The 23,274-nt window shown below is 45.2% G+C and overlaps 4 protein-coding genes and 1 long non-coding RNA gene across 5 annotated transcripts; 1 reads left to right on the forward strand and 4 right to left on the reverse strand.

Moving 5' to 3' along the window:
- Window positions 1-4,090: 4,090 nt before the first annotated feature.
- Window positions 4,091-5,711, forward strand: LOC136937778 (zinc finger protein 678-like). Its single transcript, XM_067230898.1, has one exon. The coding sequence runs from the start codon at window positions 4,203-4,205 to the stop codon at window positions 5,226-5,228; it is 1,026 nt and encodes a 341-aa protein (XP_067086999.1). The 5' UTR covers window positions 4,091-4,202; the 3' UTR covers window positions 5,229-5,711.
- Window positions 5,712-6,058: 347 nt separating this feature from the next.
- On the reverse strand, window positions 6,059-12,476 carry LOC136937847 (uncharacterized). The gene is made up of 14 exons (XM_067230962.1): window positions 12,439-12,476; window positions 12,318-12,359; window positions 12,068-12,189; window positions 10,122-10,216; window positions 9,966-10,013; window positions 9,515-9,793; window positions 9,209-9,386; window positions 8,822-9,001; window positions 8,280-8,657; window positions 7,962-8,031; window positions 7,460-7,859; window positions 6,704-6,825; window positions 6,453-6,495; window positions 6,059-6,169 (listed from the first exon to the last, which is right to left on the reverse strand). The coding sequence occupies exons 1-14, from the start codon at window positions 12,474-12,476 to the stop codon at window positions 6,059-6,061; spliced, it is 2,106 nt and encodes a 701-aa protein (XP_067087063.1).
- A 242-nt stretch (window positions 12,477-12,718) lies between these two features.
- Window positions 12,719-17,847, reverse strand: LOC136937848 (uncharacterized). The gene is made up of 11 exons (XM_067230963.1): window positions 17,810-17,847; window positions 17,689-17,730; window positions 17,439-17,560; window positions 15,493-15,587; window positions 15,337-15,384; window positions 14,886-15,164; window positions 14,580-14,757; window positions 14,192-14,371; window positions 13,650-14,027; window positions 13,332-13,401; window positions 12,719-13,229 (listed from the first exon to the last, which is right to left on the reverse strand). The coding sequence occupies exons 1-11, from the start codon at window positions 17,845-17,847 to the stop codon at window positions 12,719-12,721; spliced, it is 1,941 nt and encodes a 646-aa protein (XP_067087064.1).
- Window positions 17,848-18,464: 617 nt separating this feature from the next.
- On the reverse strand, window positions 18,465-19,246 carry LOC136937780 (uncharacterized). Its single transcript, XR_010875224.1, has 3 exons — window positions 19,010-19,246; window positions 18,692-18,761; window positions 18,465-18,589 (listed from the first exon to the last, which is right to left on the reverse strand). It is a non-coding gene; the product is annotated as an uncharacterized lncRNA (long non-coding RNA).
- Window positions 19,247-19,274: 28 nt separating this feature from the next.
- LOC136937849 (serine/threonine-protein kinase pim-2-like) lies at window positions 19,275-23,205 on the reverse strand (the record flags this gene model as incomplete). The annotated part of the gene is made up of 9 exons (XM_067230964.1): window positions 23,168-23,205; window positions 23,047-23,088; window positions 22,797-22,918; window positions 20,852-20,946; window positions 20,696-20,743; window positions 20,245-20,523; window positions 19,939-20,116; window positions 19,552-19,731; window positions 19,275-19,387 (listed from the first exon to the last, which is right to left on the reverse strand). Coding segments are annotated over exons 1-9 (1,095 nt in total), but the record flags the coding sequence as incomplete, so codon positions are not given.
- Between the last annotated feature and the right edge of the window lie 69 nt (window positions 23,206-23,274).

The following is a 23,274-nucleotide window of genomic DNA, read 5'->3' on the forward strand; positions in this document are numbered from 1 at the left end:
AGTTGTGTGTTTGTCTTCCCTTCTGTTTCTCCCCACTTGCATTATTCATTCAGGTGTGCATTTTCCTTGGGCTTGTCTGCTTCATTCATCTCTGTTCAACATCATTCACGTGTCTGTTCCCGTCCAATCCGGTGTTCATCTGACTCCATAAGAACCCAGTTCCGACATTCCTTCGACAGCCGAGCTGCCTCAGAATGACCTACAGAGACAGAGAGAAAGATGTAGAGTTGGGTGAGGGAGAGAAAATACTGATACATATTTACTTTCTCAAGCTCTATGGGTGTGGATGGCTGTAATGAACTTTGTCTACACACAGGTCGGGAGGACGACCGGGGGGCAGGGACGAAGGCCAGGGCAGTTCTGGAGGCCGGCCAGGAGGCAGGGTGAAAAGCCGGGGCAGCTCTGGAGGCAGACCTGGAGGCCGCCGGTGGTGGTGACCAAGGCCGGGCTTCTTATGTGCAGGGAGCTCTGGGGGTGCATCTGGGATACAAAAAGAGCATTTGGTGGGTACAACATGTTCATGTCCGACAAAGCAGGGGAGTGAGGTGACGTAGAATAATTATTATTAAAACTTTAAAATATCCCCTGTAGATTTTCTGTAGATGCTCAAAAAGGAAACAATTTTTATGCAGACAGCAACTGTTCAGCATTAAAGTAACATGGAGATGACTAATTAATACGTTTGATAGTTACTTGAGAATCTGCTGTGTATAATATCTGCAGATGGAATATTATCCAATAATTTGATGATTCCCTATTACAATATACCTGATCTGATTCAGCAACACAGCAGTGTAATTCACAAGATAGCAGAGTACTCTGGCCTACCCAAATGAAGAGCAAGTTTAGCTGTCTTTGAATTGTGCTGCTGAGGTATCAAACCAAAAGAGACTGAACATTTCAGTCACTATGTATTTCTGCTTACTTTCGGAATCAAAACCAAGTCCACATGAGACGTTGTACATACTGCATGTAATAAATGATGTCATAAACTATATAGCACCAGTTCACTTCTGTTTTAAACAGTTATACTTGTTTGGGATTCTTCATGTTTTCCCCTCAGTTTACTTCAAGTTCTATAATGAGGCACTGAAAGCCTTTACGTACTAAACTGTACTGATATACTGTATACTGCTTGGTGAAGTGTCCCCTGCTACCAAAAGGGGGTTATGTGCACCATCCTTGGCACACACTTGTTTTAAAACCTTTCCATTTTGGTAATCTACATGATTAAAAGCTACAGCCAATTTACAAAACAAAATACTGCAGTTGCTGAATCTAATACTACTGTGTCCTTGTAAATAAATCAGTAGAGGATAAAATAAAGCATAATAATCAAGTATGTTTGCTGAATGAGCTTTGGATAAAACAAGTTAGGAATATAATAGTAAATGTTCACAGGCTTGCAGGTAACCAGCAAGCACGGTCACAGCCTCTGTGACCAGTAGGGATGTGATATTGCCTCTTGTACCAATCGCAGTGCATTTTCAGTGCAGTTCTTGTTAGAATGTGTACTGGAGGTAGACCTTGTTGAAGGCACCCGACCAAGAAGGACTGGACTACACCTTCGTGCAGACGTTGCAACGCCCCACATTCAGGCGCTGCTGTCTCTCATCCTTGAGCGTGGCCTGTGAGGAGGAGCTGAACTGTCCGCTCCTGTCCACATGCGTCAGCCAGAAACTGTACATGTTGGCAAAGTAGTGGCACGTGCCACGCGGTCCCTGACACTCCACAAATGGCTGGGCACGAAAGTCTCGGAGGCAGCTTCCCGACGATGTCAGAGACTGCCCACCCCCCTCATCACCAGCGCCTGTGTGCTGCAAGGTTCAGTACGTATGCGTTACAAACAGGCACTTCCACACACAGGCTTGCATAAGGCGACAGGTAGACATGTTAAGGCCCAAAATACATTGTTATTCTTACCATAAGGAAAGAGTTCCATCCACAAACTCCATTTGGGGGGGCACTGGGACATGCTGGTGTCCTGACTGTGTATAGCTACGGCCGGGGAGGTCACTTCACACACCACACAGCGGCAGATGTGCTCCTTTATCTCTTCGCCAGCCACAGGCAAGTAGGGTGAAGTGCCTTGCCCAAGGACACAACGTCATTTTGCACGGCCGGGAATCGAACTGGCAACCTTCGGATTACTAGCCCGATTCCCTAACCGCTCAGCCACCTGACTCCAGTAATGCTGTAGTGCCACATACCAAGGTCCTGTGTGTGAGCTTTTTCCTGGCCCTCCAGGTAGAGGAGGCACCAGCACTACCTACAGACACCAGGACACACGCACCTCAGTGTTCACCCCCACACACTGCAACAGATGTGAGCAGTAGCAATAGTGTGAGTGTGTCAAATGTAAATAGATCACTGAGTGGAGACATATCTACTGAAATGCTTGGGAAAAGTTGTTTTTGTGAATCTTTCCCAAATTTTGAACTGATGCTGTGATGGGGAAGATGAGGAAGCCAAAAGCTAAATTTGTACTATATTGATATGATCAATGACATGTACTAAACAAGATGCATGAACGATAAGTGAATCAACAAACTAATTTGCCATTAACAAAAAGTCACCTTTGTAACCTGGGAACCCTCTATCCCCTGGTGGACCTTGGTCTCCATCTTGCCCTGGTTCCCCTGGCTCTCCTGCTGTGCAGTACAGACCTGCCGAAAGCCCAGAGCACAGGGTATGGGTTCCTAAACACCAACTGAATGACCAGCAATCAGACTGATCTCCTACCAGCCCATCCATCACATAAACTACATAAGTAGAAAGGAACACATTTGGTCAACTTTTTCTCAAATGTGATTACCAAGGCTACCATCTTGAAGAAAACAGCTTCAACCAGTATGAAATGTAAACTGATTCATAATGTCAGCTGTATCAACAGTGATCTGGTGAGAAGAATCCTATCATTGTAGCCTTTTTACCGTTTTGGTGCCACCTGGTGTTTCAAATGTGAAACTGCATCTCGATTGTTTGTATCATTGACTTTAAAAAGTAGTTTACAGTCATTGGTTTGTATCCACGGTTACGTGAGCTCTAAATCAATGTAGTTTATCATGGCGATACGTAAAGTGAAGTGTCCCTACGTTTTAACATTTTGAGACCTAATGTATTTAAAGATCAAAGCTCTGTTGCAGTTCTAACAACTATGAAGGTAAGTGCAATCGTTATATGCGTTGCTTTTGACGTTGTATCCAGGATTTGCGCCTTTGTGCTTGTTTTTAAACTTATTTCGGTGCTAGCTAGCTAGCTTTACTTCGATTGTTTTGTTAGCTAGATTCAGTGTTTGTCTTTATTAATGTGGATATGTTAGTACGTTGTGAAAATTGTATGTAATATACTTTTTTGTTATTTAGATGCAGACAGTGTTGTGAGTCTCAAGGTACGTACTCCAGTTTTGTGAACTTTAATTTGACCGCCCTCGTGGGCAGCATAAAGATATTGTGCTTCTGTATTACTGCAGTGGAGCTAATTTAAGTTGAGTGCTCATAAACATTCCGTGATGTATTTTCTATATTGTAACTATCCGTCATTAAATAGAAAAATGCACATGCAATAGAGTTTATTAATATTATTGGATGTAGTCATTTTATTGTTCATTTACATGTAATGCTTATTGTGTAGTAATTAAAGGCAGGGTAGGCCATGTTGTTGAGAAGCACTTTTTGTCATATTTGCCCAAAGTAACTTCATGTCTTGATAGCAACCAATATATCTAAAAGTTGGACGTTAATATGAAATCATTCCGACATCTGTGGGCGTTACAATACTGTAATAAACACGACCAATCATTAAGGGGTACCCTGACTAGTGATTGGACGGGATACTTGTCTGTCTACCTACCTGCGTGCACTCTGCCCCTCCACTCAATGCACGTTACTGTAGTTTTGTGGGAGTTGCTTTGAAGGTAGGAGGTGGGATATTTTGGTAAGCTAAAATAGCTAGCTTCGCGCAACTTGCCTACCCTGCCTTTAACTTGGAACTGTTTCTTCCAGATCTCCTACTGGCCAATCATACTTGATCATGGGCGGAGACTAGAAAGAGAAGACACCTTAAGGCTCTAGAGAGACTAAAGAGAGAGACTCAACCAGAAACAGCAGTAAAGGATCAACCAGAGAGAGACAAGCTTCCAGAGACTAGATACAAGACAGGATCCAGAGAGACCAGACAGAGAACAAAGAGAGAGCTGAGTTATGGAGACACATCACTGTGATACATGTGGGAAGAGCCTTTCCTCATCCAGTCACCTCAAGAAGCACATGAGGATCCACACTGGAGAGAAGCCCTACAGCTGTGACCTTTGTGGTCAAACCTTTAGCCAGGCTGGTAATTTCAGAGCTCATAGTAGGATCCACACTGGAGAGAAGCCCTACAGCTGTGACCTCTGTGGTAAAACCTTTACCCATGCTAGCAGTTTCACAGATCACCGCAGAATCCACACTGGAGAGAATCCCTACAGCTGTGACCTCTGTGGTAAAACCTTTAGCCGTGCTAGCACTTTCACAACTCACAGCAGAATCCACACTGGAGAGAAGCCCTACAGCTGTGACCTCTGTGGTAAAACCTTTAGCCAGATTGGCAATTTCAGACATCACAGGAAGATCCATACTGGAGAGAAGCCCTACAGCTGTGACGTCTGTGGTAAAACCTTTAGCAGTGATAGCAGTTTGACAGTTCATCGCAGACTCCACACTGGAGAGAAGCCCTACAGATGTGACCTCTGTGGTAAGACCTTTACCCATGCTAGCAGTTTCACAGTTCACAGCAGGATCCACACTGGAGAGAAGCCCTACATCTGTGACCTCTGTGGTAAAACCTTTAGCCAGGCTGTCCATTTCAAGGCTCATAGCAGGATCCACACTGGAGAGAAGCCCTACAGCTGTGACTTCTGTGGTAAAACCTTTACCCATGCTAGCAGTTTCACAGATCACCGCAGAATCCACACTGGAGAAAAGCCCTACAGCTGTGACCTCTGTGGTAAAACCTTTAGCCGTGTTAGCAGTTTCACAGTTCACAGCAGGATCCACACTGGAGAGAAGCCCTACAGCTGTGACCTCTGTGGTAAAACCTTTAGCCGTGATAGTAGTTTGACAGTTCACTGCAGAATCCACTCTGGAGAGAAGCCCTACAGCTGTGACCTCTGTGACTATTCAGGTAAAACAAAGGACCATCTGAAGAGTCACCTGCGTGTTCACAATAGAAAAACTTCAAAGAAGTAATGTCTGGGGTCAAGCTGTCCCAGCAGCCACCACCTGAGAGAACTTCTGTATGACCCACAGCTGGAAGAACTACCGGCCTACAACTAAAAAATCTAAAATCCTCTGCTGTTAGACTGCTCCTCCCAAGGTTTCTTCCATTTTGTTGTCGTAACTTTTATTGATGTAAGACTGTTTAGCCTGTGTTATGAACCTTGTCTAGGGGGAAAGGCCGTAACATTAAAGAAACACACAAGACAGAACACGCATACAAACATGGCGAGGGAAGTAACAGCCTGTGTTCTGCACCTCTCTTTCACCAACTGTCTTTGTTGGAGGAGGGGAGCACTGAACTGCTTTTCCCAAGGTTTTTTCTTTTTTTTCTAAAATGTTCCTTGTCTTCCTTGAGGGTTTTGGTTGGTTGAGGGGAAGTTCTACGGGTGTATGTGAAGCCCTCTGACATTGCTTGTAAAAAGGGTTATACAAATAAATTGTATTTGAATTTGATCAGTCGTCCAATGCACACTGATCCATTGTTGAAGAATACCAACGCACTTCTCTGTATTTACATTTGTAAAGGGTCAAGAGACTGGATGGTTCTGAAACAAAATTGTTTATTGTCCTATTTTCAAAGACGATAGCCTGACAATTATTTTTATTTGTTTTTGTATTGGGTAAAATTGGGTAAACACAACGATGGTTCATTATGAACCTTTGGGTCATGTGACCCGAAGGCAGCACAAGGGTTAAGGTTAAATTGAGGGTATGAAAGAGTTTTCCTCTTTGGAGCATAATTTCCGTTTCATACGAAGGATGGCTGACTGACTGTGGACCCTGGGAATAGGCTGGTTCAGCTACCATACATAAACTTCATGAGGGAGCTGGGTGCTACCTTCCTCAATGCCTACACCAACTCTCCAATCTGCTGCCTCCCCCGTGCAGGTACGGTTCCCAATGTACAACACCTATCAGTAGTGGAAGAATGGACTTACATGACTTTGTGGGCTTTCAGCTGTGTGGAGTGGCTGTTTTGTCCACCTGACCCAGTCATGGAATAACTAAGTGCCTGGATCCCAATGAGGAAGTTATTTTTAAAAACTAGGGAAATGCACTAGAGAACATCTCACACATGGAAGAGGTTAGACACACGACAAACACAGATTGAGACTGCAGTAGCGAGAGCCGTGACGAGCACTGTATCGATAACTTGATAATAATGGCTGCCTGTCTGTCATTGAATTAACTTACCAACATCTCAATCACCGTCTGCATCACAGACATGGGCACTATCCTAGTATGAGCTCAAAAGGACAGGAGATCACTTTCATTTGAAATCAGTATTTGGAGATTTAAATTCCCAGAAATAAACAGACTAGTTAAGCATATAATGTGTTATTTATTTAGTGTGTCGTAAATATGCTTGGGACATTTAAGAAAAAAATATATATGTTCTGTCCCAGGTGGTCTGTGGTGAGGCAGTGGATGAGCTGCACACCGACCCATGGTGTGTCCCCAGAGGTGAAGGGGAGGGGATGGACCACTGCAGCCAAGGGTGGAGCAGAATTCCCTCCAGAGTGGGCAGGTCTTTGCCAAACCGCCTCCTTCTGTAGGTCCATATCTTCTGAAGAGAGAAAAGGAAAGAGAGAGACAGCAGAGCATATGAGAGAAGTGGAGGGGATAGTGGTCGGATAGATACAGACGATGTGTGTCTCGTGCATGTCATTTCCTGCGTGTGGATGCGTGTCTTACGGGAGATATCTTCGGCTTGATCCTCTGGGAGATGTCTTCCTCTCTCCTGGTTTTACGTACACCATAGGAACATGTGTGTACTGTATGTATGCATATGGCTGTGCCTGTGTAGTTGTGTGTTGGTGTTCCCTTATGTTTCTCCCCACTAGCATCATTCATTCAGGTGTCCATTTTCCATGGACTTGTCAGCTTCATTCATGCTGTCCAACATCATTCACGTGTCTGTTCCCGTCCAATCCGGTGTTCATCTGACTCCATAAGAACCTTGTTCCAACCTTCCTTTGACAGCTTTCTTTGGATCCAGGGTCTGTGCTCTGTGATCTCTAATTGTTTTCTACAGGATTTTGTATTATTCCAGAGTCGGGTTAACCCTGGCCAACCCTATGAACTTGTAAACACACTCACCTTGACCTGATCCTCAGGGAGATATCCTCCTCTCCTGAATGTAGTCGGGGGGGATATAGATGTGTGTTGGGGGGGGGGGGGGGGGGGGGGGGGGGAGGGACAGTGGGGAGGTCGGGAGGACGACCGGGGGGCAGGGACGAAGGCCAGGGCAGTTCTGGAGGCCGGCCAGGAGGCAGGGTGAAAAGCCGGGCCAGCTCTGGAGGCAGACCTGGAGGCCGTCTGGATGTGCAGAGGTGCTCAGGGGGTCGGTGGTGGTGACCAAGGCTGGGCTTCTTATGTGCAGAGAGCTCTGGGGGTGCTGGAGTCGACCAGGACTCTGCTGGGGGCTCAGGAGGAGCAGAGGGCTCGGTGCTGGGCAGCACGGGCACCAGGCTTCTGGGCAGCACGGGCACCAGGCTTCTGGGCAGCACGGGCACCAGGCCTCTGGGCAGCACAGGCAGAGGGCCTCTGGGCAGCAGTGCTGTATCACTCATTTCTGGGATGGTGGACACAGCACGGGCCCTGGGGAGAACAACATTACTCACTCATGGCCTTTCGCAGAATCAATGCTTCATCTGAAAACTCAGTTGATGAGGTTCAAAGTTGTAGAGGTTTACCACTGACCTGCCAAGTTCTGTCTCCCTTTCCATGTAGCCCTGCTTTGCCTCTGGGTCCTTGTCTAGGCCGCATCCCACTGTCAGTAGTAGGGGATGGACACAAAAACATGGAAAAGCAAAATAGGATTATAAAACCAAAGTAGTTATTTACCAACCTCTAGAAAAGGTAATTGGAACAAGACACATGAGTGCAGAGAGCCTGGAGAGACCAAACCAAGACCAGAACACACACACACGGAGACAGACAGAAAACACCAGGGGCAAGGAAGACCAGGAGAACTTAAACTGGTGCGTGGCTGTGACTGTCTGTGTTTGTGTGTCTTACCTCTTCCATGTGTACCATGTGAGGTCATTGTTGTGGAAGTGGTGTTTTTAGGGGACACCTCGGGGCTCCTGGGATCTACCCTACACCTCTTGGTGTTGCCCTGGGACAGGGAGAGGGAGGACGAAGACGAGGCGTCCTCAAGGGTCAGTGCCGTCGAAGACTCCCCCGAATCCTGTCTCTCTTCCAGCACTCTCTTCCTCTTTCTCTCCCCTCCTCTGCTGCTCTCTGCATCTCTTCTTTCCTTTCTCTTTCTCTTTTTCTGTCTCCCTGCTTTCCTCTCCTCCTCTGGATGCAGCCACGGGTGGAGAAGGACTTCCTCTAGAGTAGGCCGTTCTTCGGGGCACTTTGCCAAACACAATTTCAGCAGGTTCTTGCATTCTGGAGAGAGAAAGAAAGAGAGAGTGAGAGCGAGAGATAGCAGAGAATATGAAAGAAGTGGAGGAAACTGTGGTCAGTTTCACATACAGACAGAAAGCATGTGTGTGCCTCTGTGTGAGTGTGTATGTTTATTTTTCTCATCTGCGTGTGGATGCGTGGCTTACGTCTGGAAAACCCATCCATGGTAGGGATAGGATCACAATAAAGGACGTGGTCGGGTGTGCGAAAGGGGAATATCCCAGACAGCATGTTATATAACAGTACCCCCAGCTGCCAGACAGCGGATGGAACCGCCTGGTAGGAACCATGGAGGTACCATTCAGGAGGGATGTACATTTTGGTCCCTGACACACACACACAAAACAACCTTAGTTAAACCGCACATGGAAGTGTGTGTACGCATGTGATTGGGTGCAATTGCAACTGAGTCCATTCTTTATTTCCGCTCAAGACCTTGTGTTTGTCATCATGGTAAATCTTCGATGATATATTGCTCTTTAATATGGATTGGGGGGGGGGGGGGAGAGAAAATACAAGAGTAGGGAACGTACCAAGGAACTCGGTGTAGGGTGCTTCTTGAATAATGCAGCCACAGCCAAAGTCCAGAACCCTAATCCGTGGAACTGCAGAACCGGTCTCGACCAGAAGGTTCTCTGGCTTAATATCTCGGTGGAGGACACCCCAAGAGTGAAAATTGACCATGGCCTCAACCAGCTGCCTCAGGATGATCTACAGAAAGAGACAGAGAGAAAGATGAAGGACAGTTGGGAGAGGGAGGGCAAATGGTGATGAATGTTGGCTCACAAATAGCTCTTTGGAAGTGGATGGCCGTGACGAACTTGTCTGCACACACTCACCTTGGCCTGATCCTCTGGGAGATATCCTCCTCGCTCCTGGATATAGTCAAACAGTTCCACGGCAGGTACAGGCCTCTCCATAACTATAATGAGCTCTTGGTCCAGCTCGTACCAGTCCAGCAGCTCCACTGCTGCCTGACCGTCTCCTCCCCCTCCAAACCTGGCCTCACCCCTCACCTCCTCACCCCTGGCCTTCTCAGCCATGTCCGCCCCACCCTGTCCTACAATCAGTAGGAGCACCACCTCCAGGGGGAGCTGGCGGAGCTTCGCACCCAGGGTCTAAAACACAGAGAACACAACAACCAGGTAGAGTTCATGCTGCAATAGGGATGTTTTCTGTTGGAAGACTGTGGTTTTGGAAGACACAGACAATTCAGAATGAGAATCTAAAATGGAATATATGAATTCTGAGTAGGTTAGTAGGACTAAAAAGGGGGATTGGTCCACTCACCACAGGTGTATTTATCACCTTATCAATGGGAACATGCTTGACTGCCACCTATCGAAAGAGATGGGTGAGGGGAAATACAACATGTTGATTTATAGAAATGATATACTGCTCTGTGTGTGAGTATGTTTTTGTATGTGTATGTTATGTCATTCTTACAGGCAGGTTGTCCTCTATACGGAGTCCAGCGTAGACTGAGCCAAAGCCACCTTGGCCAAGACAGCTCAGTTCCACGTACTTCTCCTCAAACGATCCTAGAGATCACACACACATTCATGTATAATGAATATTTTTGTCTATCCATCTATCTCTTTTTTCTGTCTTTATTATGTTGTATGTTTAAATCTAGCTACCTTAGCTATCGTCTTTAACTATGTTGTTACTATATGCATCACTATGTAGCTATAGTCATTTAATTGAATGTGTTGTGTTCTACAATGTTGTAAGGCATTTGAAAAATACTAGAGCAGTTAATATCGTCATACTCACTCATGTTTCAAGGTGGGAGTGCATTGATATACACGTTATTGTGATATAATTACTATCTATTGAGTTAATTAACATTTGACTTTTTAAAAGCAATGTAGCCTTGATTTGCAGTGAGATTGTAAAATGCAGACATGTAGAGTGTTGTAGAATGGTATGCTGTTGTCATGGAATCAATTATGATGTCATAAGGACATCGGATTAGCCTTGTGCCTCATGAAACATGGCAAATTCAATAAAATCCACAAGAAAGTGACATTCACTTCAAGTTAGATAATATTGTAAAAAATAAAATAATCATATAGGTAGCCTTCAATCCAGCTCCATAGGATGTACTAGTTCAGTGCCTGTGCCATGAGAAGTGGGACTAAACAGGGTGCAATATTTATTTAAATAAAACCCTTTGCTCAGACAAATTAGTAGCCTATGTATTTAACATCTACTAAGCTCCTTAGCTACTCTTTGATACAACCTCCCAACCTTTCTCTTTTTATCAAAATGTTTTTTACTTTGCCATCACTTTGTGTCAACACTATCAGACTCCTAAACCACAATAATTCATATTTTTGTCTGATGGTGGTGACGGGGCAATGACGGACTTGACATTCATCGTGAAGTTATCATGTTTTTGTGGTTTTCAAGTCATTATAATAATATGAAATACAAAAATGGTGTTTAGTGTTTTCTAATAATTTATAAACACTAAATATGTGAAATGACAGTGTGTAAATCAGATGGTGGTGACATCTGATGATGTTGTACAATATTTGAAGGCATTTGAAAAATACTACAGCAGTTAATATTGTAATACTCACTCATTTTGAGGTGGGAGAGTGCATTGATTGGCAGGCTATCGTTGAATAATTATTATCTAGTGAGTTCATAAGAAAATGGACTAGAAATGTAGGCTACTTCAAAAAGTTTGCAGCAATGATCTGTTGGTTTTAAAATGATGCACATGTAGCTTTGTGGAACTGTGTGCTGTCATGAAATCTATTATGATGTCATTATGACATAGTATCACCCTTGTGCCTCAAGGAACATGTCAAATTCAATACATTCCACAAGGAATTTACATTAAAATCAGGTTAGATAAAATAACAGTAAATAAAAATAATATAGGCCACCTACAATCCAGGCCCATCGAATATACTCGTGGCGTGAGAAGTGGGGCAAAACAGGGTGGAATATAGAATATGGCGTCTGCTAAATGACAAAAAAAAAAATTGAAAAAAGAACCTTCTGATTAGACAAATTAGTAGCCTATGTATACACACGACAAACACAGATTGAGACTGCAGTAGCGAGAGCCGTGACGAGCACTGTATCGATAACTTGATAATAATGGCTGCCTGTCTGTCATTGAATTAACATCTCAATCACCGTCTGCATCACGGACATGGGCACTATCCTAGTATGAGCTCAAAAGGACAGGAGATCACTTTAATTTGAAATCAGTATTTGGAGATTTAAATTCCCAGAAATAAACAGACTAGTTAAGCATATAATGTGTTATTTATTTAGTGTGTCGTAAATATGCTTGGGACATTTAAAAAAAAAAAAAATATGTTCTGTCCCAGGTGGTCTGTGGTGAGGCAGTGGATGAGCTGCACACCGACCCATGGTGTGTCCCCACAGGTGAAGGGGAGGGGATGGACCACTGCAGCCAAGGGTGGAGCAGAATTCCCTCCAGAGTGGGCAGGTCTTTGCCAAACCGCCTCCTTCTGTAGGTCCATATCTTCTGAAGAGAGAAAAGGAAAGAGAGAGACAGCAGAGCATATGAGAGAAGTGGAGGGGATAGTGGTCGGATAGATACAGACGATGTGTGTCTCGTGCATGTCATTTCCTGCGTGTGGATGCGTGTCTTACGGGAGATATCTTCGGCTTGATCCTCTGGGAGATGTCTTCCTCTCTCCTGGTTTTACGTACACCATAGGAACATGTGTGTACTGTATGTATGCATATGGCTGTGCCTGTGTAGTTGTGTGTTGGTGTTCCCTTATGTTTCTCCCCACTAGCATCATTCATTCAGGTGTCCATTTTCCATGGACTTGTCAGCTTCATTCATGCTGTCCAACATCATTCACGTGTCTGTTCCCGTCCAATCCGGTGTTCATCTGACTCCATAAGAACCTTGTTCCAACCTTCCTTTGACAGCTTTCTTTGGATCCAGGGTCTGTGCTCTGTGATCTCTAATTGTTTTCTACAGGATTTTGTATTATTCCAGAGTCGGGTTAACCCTGGCCAACCCTATGAACTTGTAAACACACTCACCTTGACCTGATCCTCAGGGAGATATCCTCCTCTCCTGAATGTAGTCGGGGGGGATATAGATGTGTGTTGGGGGGGGGGGGGGGGGGGGGGGGGGGGGGGGGAGGGACAGTGGGGAGGTCGGGAGGACGACCGGGGGGCAGGGACGAAGGCCAGGGCAGTTCTGGAGGCCGGCCAGGAGGCAGGGTGAAAAGCCGGGCCAGCTCTGGAGGCAGACCTGGAGGCCGTCTGGATGTGCAGAGGTGCTCAGGGGGTCGGTGGTGGTGACCAAGGCTGGGCTTCTTATGTGCAGAGAGCTCTGGGGGTGCTGGAGTCGACCAGGACTCTGCTGGGGGCTCAGGAGGAGCAGAGGGCTCGGTGCTGGGCAGCACGGGCACCAGGCTTCTGGGCAGCACGGGCACCAGGCTTCTGGGCAGCACGGGCACCAGGCCTCTGGGCAGCACAGGCAGAGGGCCTCTGGGCAGCAGTGCTGTATCACTCATTTCTGGGATGGTGGACACAGCACGGGCCCTGGGGAGAACAACATTACTCACTCATGGCCTTTCGCAGAATCAATGCTTCATCTGAAAACTCAGTTGATGAGGTTCAAAGTTGTAGAGGTTTACCACTGACCTGCCAAGTTCTGTCTCCCTTTCCATGTAGCCCTGCTTTGCCTCTGGGTCCTTGTCTAGGCCGCATCCCACTGTCAGTAGTAGGGGATGGACACAAAAACATGGAAAAGCAAAATAGGATTATAAAACCAAAGTAGTTATTTACCAACCTCTAGAAAAGGTAATTGGAACAAGACACATGAGTGCAGAGAGCCTGGAGAGACCAAACCAAGACCAGAACACACACACACGGAGACAGACAGAAAACACCAGGGGCAAGGAAGACCAGGAGAACTTAAACTGGTGCGTGGCTGTGACTGTCTGTGTTTGTGTGTCTTACCTCTTCCATGTGTACCATGTGAGGTCATTGTTGTGGAAGTGGTGTTTTTAGGGGACACCTCGGGGCTCCTGGGATCTACCCTACACCTCTTGGTGTTGCCCTGGGACAGGGAGAGGGAGGACGAAGACGAGGCGTCCTCAAGGGTCAGTGCCGTCGAAGACTCCCCCGAATCCTGTCTCTCTTCCAGCACTCTCTTCCTCTTTCTCTCCCCTCCTCTGCTGCTCTCTGCATCTCTTCTTTCCTTTCTCTTTCTCTTTTTCTGTCTCCCTGCTTTCCTCTCCTCCTCTGGATGCAGCCACGGGTGGAGAAGGACTTCCTCTAGAGTAGGCCGTTCTTCGGGGCACTTTGCCAAACACAATTTCAGCAGGTTCTTGCATTCTGGAGAGAGAAAGAAAGAGAGAGTGAGAGCGAGAGATAGCAGAGAATATGAAAGAAGTGGAGGAAACTGTGGTCAGTTTCACATACAGACAGAAAGCATGTGTGTGCCTCTGTGTGAGTGTGTATGTTTATTTTTCTCATCTGCGTGTGGATGCGTGGCTTACGTCTGGAAAACCCATCCATGGTAGGGATAGGATCACAATAAAGGACGTGGTCGGGTGTGCGAAAGGGGAATATCCCAGACAGCATGTTATATAACAGTACCCCCAGCTGCCAGACAGCGGATGGAACCGCCTGGTAGGAACCATGGAGGTACCATTCAGGAGGGATGTACATTTTGGTCCCTGACACACACACACAAAACAACCTTAGTTAAACCGCACATGGAAGTGTGTGTACGCATGTGATTGGGTGCAATTGCAACTGAGTCCATTCTTTATTTCCGCTCAAGACCTTGTGTTTGTCATCATGGTAAATCTTCGATGATATATTGCTCTTTAATATGGATTGGGGGGGGGGGGGGGAGAGAAAATACAAGAGTAGGGAACGTACCAAGGAACTCGGTGTAGGGTGCTTCTTGAATAATGCAGCCACAGCCAAAGTCCAGAACCCTAATCCGTGGAACTGCAGAACCGGTCTCGACCAGAAGGTTCTCTGGCTTAATATCTCGGTGGAGGACACCCCAAGAGTGAAAATTGACCATGGCCTCAACCAGCTGCCTCAGGATGATCTACAGAAAGAGACAGAGAGAAAGATGAAGGACAGTTGGGAGAGGGAGGGCAAATGGTGATGAATGTTGGCTCACAAATAGCTCTTTGGAAGTGGATGGCCGTGACGAACTTGTCTGCACACACTCACCTTGGCCTGATCCTCTGGGAGATATCCTCCTCGCTCCTGGATATAGTCAAACAGTTCCACGGCAGGTACAGGCCTCTCCATAACTATAATGAGCTCTTGGTCCAGCTCGTACCAGTCCAGCAGCTCCACTGCTGCCTGACCGTCTCCTCCCCCTCCAAACCTGGCCTCACCCCTCACCTCCTCACCCCTGGCCTTCTCAGCCATGTCCGCCCCACCCTGTCCTACAATCAGTAGGAGCACCACCTCCAGGGGGAGCTGGCGGAGCTTCGCACCCAGGGTCTAAAACACAGAGAACACAACAACCAGGTAGAGTTCATGCTGCAATAGGGATGTTTTCTGTTGGAAGACTGTGGTTTTGGAAGACACAGACAATTCAGAATGAGAATCTAAAATGGAATATATGAATTCTGAGTAGGTTAGTAGGACTAAAAAGGGGGATTGGTCCACTCACCACAGGTGTATTTATCACCTTATCAATGGGAACATGCTTGACTGCCACCTATCGAAAGAGATGGGTGAGGGGAAATACAACATGTTGATTTATAGAAATGATATACTGCTCTGTGTGTGAGTATGTTTTTGTATGTGTATGTTATGTCATTCTTACAGGCAGGTTGTCCTCTATACGGAGTCCAGCGTAGACTGAGCCAAAGCCACCTTGGCCAAGACAGCTCAGTTCCACGTACTTCTCCTCAAACGATCCTAGAGATCACACACACATTCATGTATAATGAATATTTTTGTCTATCCATCTATCTCTTTTTTCTGTCTTTATTATGTTGTATGTTTAAATCTAGCTACCTTAGCTATCGTCTTTAACTATGTTGTTACTATATGCATCACTATGTAGCTATAGTCATTTAATTGAATGTGTTGTGTTCTACAATGTTGTAAGGCATTTGAAAAATACTAGAGCAGTTAATATCGTCATACTCACTCATGTTTCAAGGTGGGAGTGCATTGATATACACGTTATTGTGATATAATTACTATCTATTGAGTTAATTAACATTTGACTTTTTAAAAGCAATGTAGCCTTGATTTGCAGTGAGATTGTAAAATGCAGACATGTAGAGTGTTGTAGAATGGTATGCTGTTGTCATGGAATCAATTATGATGTCATAAGGACATCGGATTAGCCTTGTGCCTCATGAAACATGGCAAATTCAATAAAATCCACAAGAAAGTGACATTCACTTCAAGTTAGATAATATTGTAAAAAATAAAATAATCATATAGGTAGCCTTCAATCCAGCTCCATAGGATGTACTAGTTCAGTGCCTGTGCCATGAGAAGTGGGACTAAACAGGGTGCAATATTTATTTAAATAAAACCCTTTGCTCAGACAAATTAGTAGCCTATGTATTTAACATCTACTAAGCTCCTTAGCTACTCTTTGATACAACCTCCCAACCTTTCTCTTTTTATCAAAATGTTTTTTACTTTGCCATCACTTTGTGTCAACACTATCAGACTCCTAAACCACAATAATTCATATTTTTGTCTGATGGTGGTGACGGGGCAATGACGGACTTGACATTCATCGTGAAGTTATCATGTTTTTGTGGTTTTCAAGTCATTATAATAATATGAAATACAAAAATGGTGTTTAGTGTTTTCTAATAATTTATAAACACTAAATATGTGAAATGACAGTGTGTAAATCAGATGGTGGTGACATCTGATGATGTTGTACAATATTTGAAGGCATTTGAAAAATACTACAGCAGTTAATATTGTAATACTCACTCATTTTGAGGTGGGAGAGTGCATTGATTGGCAGGCTATCGTTGAATAATTATTATCTAGTGAGTTCATAAGAAAATGGACTAGAAATGTAGGCTACTTCAAAAAGTTTGCAGCAATGATCTGTTGGTTTTAAAATGATGCACATGTAGCTTTGTGGAACTGTGTGCTGTCATGAAATCTATTATGATGTCATTATGACATAGTATCACCCTTGTGCCTCAAGGAACATGTCAAATTCAATACATTCCACAAGGAATTTACATTAAAATCAGGTTAGATAAAATAACAGTAAATAAAAATAATATAGGCCACCTACAATCCAGGCCCATCGAATATACTCGTGGCGTGAGAAGTGGGGCAAAACAGGGTGGAATATAGAATATGGCGTCTGCTAAATGACAAAAAAAAAAATTGAAAAAAGAACCTTCTGATTAGACAAATTAGTAGCCTATGTATACACACGACAAACACAGATTGAGACTGCAGTAGCGAGAGCCGTGACGAGCACTGTATCGATAACTTGATAATAATGGCTGCCTGTCTGTCATTGAATTAACATCTCAATCACCGTCTGCATCACGGACATGGGCACTATCCTAGTATGAGCTCAAAAGGACAGGAGATCACTTTAATTTGAAATCAGTATTTGGAGATTTAAATTCCCAGAAATAAACAGACTAGTTAAGCATATAATGTGTTATTTATTTAGTGTGTCGTAAATATGCTTGGGACATTAAAAAAAAATATATATATGTTCTGTCCCAGGTGGTCTGTGGTGAGGCAGTGGATGAGCTGCACACCGACCCATGGTGTGTCCCCAGAGGTGAAGGGGAGGGGATGGACCACTGCAGCCAAGGGTGGAGCAGAATTCCCTCCAGAGTGGGCAGGTCTTTGCCAAACCGCCTCCTTCTGTAGGTCCATATCTTCTGAAGAGAGAAAAGGAAAGAGAGAGACAGCAGAGCATATGAGAGAAGTGGAGGGGATAGTGGTCGGATAGATACAGACGATGTGTGTCTCGTGCATGTCATTTCCTGCGTGTGGATGCGTGTCTTACGGGAGATATCTTCGGCTTGATCCTCTGGGAGATGTCTTCCTCTCTCCTGGTTTTACGTACACCATAGGAACATGTGTGTACTGTATGTATGCATATGGCTGTGCCTGTGTAGTTGTGTGTTGGTGTTCCCTTATGTTTCTCCCCACTAGCATCATTCATTCAGGTGTCCATTTTCCATGGACTTGTCAGCTTCATTCATGCTGTCCAACATCATTCACGTGTCTGTTCCCGTCCAATCCGGTGTTCATCTGACTCCATAAGAACCTTGTTCCAACCTTCCTTTGACAGCTTTCTTTGGATCCAGGGTCTGTGCTCTGTGATCTCTAATTGTTTTCTACAGGATTTTGTATTATTCCAGAGTCGGGTTAACCCTGGCCAACCCTATGAACTTGTAAACACACTCACCTTGACCTGATCCTCAGGGAGATATCCTCCTCTCCTGAATGTAGTCGGGGGGGATATAGATGTGTGTTGGGGGGGGGGCGGGGGGGGGGGAGGGACAGTGGGGAGGTCGGGAGGACGACCGGGGGGCAGGGACGAAGGCCAGGGCAGTTCTGGAGGCCGGCCAGGAGGCAGGGTGAAAAGCCGGGCCAGCTCTGGAGGCAGACCTGGAGGCCGTCTGGATGTGCAGAGGTGCTCAGGGGGTCGGTGGTGGTGACCAAGGCTGGGCTTCTTATGTGCAGAGAGCTCTGGGGGTGCTGGAGTCGACCAAGACTCTGCTGGGGGCTCAGGAGGAGCAGAGGGCTCGGTGCTGGGCAGCACGGGCACCAGGCTTCTGGGCAGCACGGGCACCAGGCTTCTGGGCAGCACGGGCACCAGGCCTCTGGGCAGCACAGGCAGAGGGCCTCTGGGCAGCAGTGCTGTATCACTCATTTCTGGGATGGTGGACACAGCACGGGCCCTGGGGAGAACAACATTACTCACTCATGGCCTTTCGCAGAATCAATGCTTCATCTGAAAACTCAGTTGATGAGGTTCAAAGTTGTAGAGGTTTACCACTGACCTGCCAAGTTCTGTCTCCCTTTCCATGTAGCCCTGCTTTGCCTCTGGGTCCTTGTCTAGGCCGCATCCCACTGTCAGTAGTAGGGGATGGACACAAAAACATGGAAAAGCAAAATAGGATTATAAAACCAAAGTAGTTATTTACCAACCTCTAGAAAAGGTAATTGGAACAAGACACATGAGTGCAGAGAGCCTGGAGAGACCAAACCAAGACCAGAACACACACACACGGAGACAGACAGAAAACACCAGGGGCAAGGAAGACCAGGAGAACTTAAACTGGTGCGTGGCTGTGACTGTCTGTGTTTGTGTGTCTTACCTCTTCCATGTGTACCATGTGAGGTCATTGTTGTGGAAGTGGTGTTTTTAGGGGACACCTCGGGGCTCCTGGGATCTACCCTACACCTCTTGGTGTTGCCCTGGGACAGGGAGAGGGAGGACGAAGACGAGGCGTCCTCAAGGGTCAGTGCCGTCGAAGACTCCCCCGAATCCTGTCTCTCTTCCAGCACTCTCTTCCTCTTTCTCTCCCCTCCTCTGCTGCTCTCTGCATCTCTTCTTTCCTTTCTCTTTCTCTTTTTCTGTCTCCCTGCTTTCCTCTCCTCCTCTGGATGCAGCCACGGGTGGAGAAGGACTTCCTCTAGAGTAGGCCGTTCTTCGGGGCACTTTGCCAAACACAATTTCAGCAGGTTCTTGCATTCTGGAGAGAGAAAGAAAGAGAGAGTGAGAGCGAGAGATAGCAGAGAATATGAAAGAAGTGGAGGAAACTGTGGTCAGTTTCACATACAGACAGAAAGCATGTGTGTGCCTCTGTGTGAGTGTGTATGTTTATTTTTCTCATCTGCGTGTGGATGCGTGGCTTACGTCTGGAAAACCCATCCATGGTAGGGATAGGATCACAATAAAGGACGTGGTCGGGTGTGCGAAAGGGGAATATCCCAGACAGCATGTTATATAACAGTACCCCCAGCTGCCAGACAGCGGATGGAACCGCCTGGTAGGAACCATGGAGGTACCATTCAGGAGGGATGTACATTTTGGTCCCTGACACACACACACAAAACAACCTTAGTTAAACCGCACATGGAAGTGTGTGTACGCATGTGATTGGGTGCAATTGCAACTGAGTCCATTCTTTATTTCCGCTCAAGACCTTGTGTTTGTCATCATGGTAAATCTTCGATGATATATTGCTCTTTAATATGGATTGGGGGGGGGGGGGGAGAGAAAATACAAGAGTAGGGAACGTACCAAGGAACTCGGTGTAGGGTGCTTCTTGAATAATGCAGCCACAGCCAAAGTCCAGAACCCTAATCCGTGGAACTGCAGAACCGGTCTCGACCAGAAGGTTCTCTGGCTTAATATCTCGGTGGAGGACACCCCAAGAGTGAAAATTGACCATGGCCTCAACCAGCTGCCTCAGGATGATCTACAGAAAGAGACAGAGAGAAAGATGAAGGACAGTTGGGAGAGGGAGGGCAAATGGTGATGAATGTTGGCTCACAAATAGCTCTTTGGAAGTGGATGGCCGTGACGAACTTGTCTGCACACACTCACCTTGGCCTGATCCTCTGGGAGATATCCTCCTCGCTCCTGGATATAGTCAAACAGTTCCACGGCAGGTACAGGCCTCTCCATAACTATAATGAGCTCTTGGTCCAGCTCGTACCAGTCCAGCAGCTCCACTGCTGCCTGACCGTCTCCTCCCCCTCCAAACCTGGCCTCACCCCTCACCTCCTCACCCCTGGCCTTCTCAGCCATGTCCGCCCCACCCTGTCCTACAATCAGTAGGAGCACCACCTCCAGGGGGAGCTGGCGGAGCTTCGCACCCAGGGTCTAAAACACAGAGAACACAACAACCAGGTAGAGTTCATGCTGCAATAGGGATGTTTTCTGTTGGAAGACTGTGGTTTTGGAAGACACAGACAATTCAGAATGAGAATCTAAAATGGAATATATGAATTCTGAGTAGGTTAGTAGGACTAAAAAGGGGGATTGGTCCACTCACCACAGGTGTATTTATCACCTTATCAATGGGAACATGCTTGACTGCCACCTATCGAAAGAGATGGGTGAGGGGAAATACAACATGTTGATTTATAGAAATGATATACTGCTCTGTGTGTGAGTATGTTTTTGTATGTGTATGTTATGTCATTCTTACAGGCAGGTTGTCCTCTATACGGAGTCCAGCGTAGACTGAGCCAAAGCCACCTTGGCCAAGACAGCTCAGTTCCACGTACTTCTCCTCAAACGATCCTAGAGATCACACACACATTCATGTATAATGAATATTTTTGTCTATCCATCTATCTCTTTTTTCTGTCTTTATTATGTTGTATGTTTAAATCTAGCTACCTTAGCTATCGTCTTTAACTATGTTGTTACTATATGCATCACTATGTAGCTATAGTCATTTAATTGAATGTGTTGTGTTCTACAATGTTGTAAGGCATTTGAAAAATACTAGAGCAGTTAATATCGTCATACTCACTCATGTTTCAAGGTGGGAGTGCATTGATATACACGTTATTGTGATATAATTACTATCTATTGAGTTAATTAACATTTGACTTTTTAAAAGCAATGTAGCCTTGATTTGCAGTGAGATTGTAAAATGCAGACATGTAGAGTGTTGTAGAATGGTATGCTGTTGTCATGGAATCAATTATGATGTCATAAGGACATCGGATTAGCCTTGTGCCTCATGAAACATGGCAAATTCAATAAAATCCACAAGAAAGTGACATTCACTTCAAGTTAGATAATATTGTAAAAAATAAAATAATCATATAGGTAGCCTTCAATCCAGCTCCATAGGATGTACTAGTTCAGTGCCTGTGCCATGAGAAGTGGGACTAAACAGGGTGCAATATTTATTTAAATAAAACCCTTTGCTCAGACAAATTAGTAGCCTATGTATTTAACATCTACTAAGCTCCTTAGCTACTCTTTGATACAACCTCCCAACCTTTCTCTTTTTATCAAAATGTTTTTTACTTTGCCATCACTTTGTGTCAACACTATCAGACTCCTAAACCACAATAATTCATATTTTTGTCTGATGGTGGTGACGGGGCAATGACGGACTTGACATTCATCGTGAAGTTATCATGTTTTTGTGGTTTTCAAGTCATTATAATAATATGAAATACAAAAATGGTGTTTAGTGTTTTCTAATAATTTATAAACACTAAATATGTGAAATGACAGTGTGTAAATCAGATGGTGGTGACATCTGATGATGTTGTACAATATTTGAAGGCATTTGAAAAATACTACAGCAGTTAATATTGTAATACTCACTCATTTTGAGGTGGGAGAGTGCATTGATTGGCAGGCTATCGTTGAATAATTATTATCTAGTGAGTTCATAAGAAAATGGACTAGAAATGTAGGCTACTTCAAAAAGTTTGCAGCAATGATCTGTTGGTTTTAAAATGATGCACATGTAGCTTTGTGGAACTGTGTGCTGTCATGACATCTATTATGATGTCATTATGACATAGTATCACCCTTGTGCCTCAAGGAACATGTCAAATTCAATACATTCCACAAGGAATTTACATTAAAATCAGGTTAGATAAAATAACAGTAAATAAAAATAATATAGGCCACCTACAATCCAGGCCCATCGAATATACTCGTGGCGTGAGAAGTGGGGCAAAACAGGGTGGAATATAGAATATGGCGTCTGCTAAATGACAAAAAAAAAATTGAAAAAAGAACCTTCTGATTAGACAAATTAGTAGCCTATGTATACACACGACAAACACAGATTGAGACTGCAGTAGCGAGAGCCGTGACGAGCACTGTATCGATAACTTGATAATAATGGCTGCCTGTCTGTCATTGAATTAACATCTCAATCACCGTCTGCATCACGGACATGGGCACTATCCTAGTATGAGCTCAAAAGGACAGGAGATCACTTTAATTTGAAATCAGTATTTGGAGATTTAAATTCCCAGAAATAAACAGACTAGTTAAGCATATAATGTGTTATTTATTTAGTGTGTCGTAAATATGCTTGGGACATTTAAAAAAAAAATATATATGTTCTGTCCCAGGTGGTCTGTGGTGAGGCAGTGGATGAGCTGCACACCGACCCATGGTGTGTCCCCAGAGGTGAAGGGGAGGGGATGGACCACTGCAGCCAAGGGTGGAGCAGAATTCCCTCCAGAGTGGGCAGGTCTTTGCCAAACCGCCTCCTTCTGTAGGTCCATATCTTCTGAAGAGAGAAAAGGAAAGAGAGAGACAGCAGAGCATATGAGAGAAGTGGAGGGGATAGTGGTCGGATAGATACAGACGATGTGTGTCTCGTGCATGTCATTTCCTGCGTGTGGATGCGTGTCTTACGGGAGATATCTTCGGCTTGATCCTCTGGGAGATGTCTTCCTTTCTCCTGGTTTTACGTACACCATAGGAACATGTGTGTACTGTATGTATGCATATGGCTGTGCCTGTGTAGTTGTGTGTTGGTGTTCCCTTATGTTTCTCCCCACTAGCATCATTCATTCAGGTGTCCATTTTCCATGGACTTGTCAGCTTCATTCATGCTGTCCAACATCATTCACGTGTCTGTTC

This window comes from Osmerus mordax, chromosome 28 (assembly GCF_038355195.1).
Source record: "Osmerus mordax isolate fOsmMor3 chromosome 28, fOsmMor3.pri, whole genome shotgun sequence".
Classification (NCBI taxonomy): domain Eukaryota; kingdom Metazoa; phylum Chordata; class Actinopteri; order Osmeriformes; family Osmeridae; genus Osmerus; species Osmerus mordax.

Bases quoted from the DNA above. Each gene is read 5' to 3' on its own strand.
- LOC136937847 (XM_067230962.1), bottom strand. From the start codon at position 12,476: ATGAATGATGCTAGTGGGGAGAAACATAAGGGAACACC. The intron at 9,002-9,208 runs GTACGTTCCCTA...TGTGTGTGTCAG, and splicing joins ACCCTACACCGAGTTCCTTG to GGACCAAAATGTACATCCCT. The intron at 6,826-7,459 runs GTCCCTCCCCCC...TTCTCTCTTCAG, and splicing joins GTCCTCCCGACCTCCCCACT to AAGATATGGACCTACAGAAG.
- LOC136937778 (XM_067230898.1), top strand. From the start codon at position 4,203: ATGGAGACACATCACTGTGATACATGTGGGAAGAGCCTTTCCTCATCC.
- LOC136937848 (XM_067230963.1), bottom strand. From the start codon at position 17,847: ATGAATGATGCTAGTGGGGAGAAACATAAGGGAACACC. The intron at 17,561-17,688 runs GTAAGACACGCA...TTCTCTCTTCAG, and splicing joins TCAAGCCGAAGATATCTCCC to AAGATATGGACCTACAGAAG. The intron at 13,230-13,331 runs GTCAGTGGTAAA...TGTTCTCCCCAG, and splicing joins AGGGAGACAGAACTTGGCAG to GGCCCGTGCTGTGTCCACCA.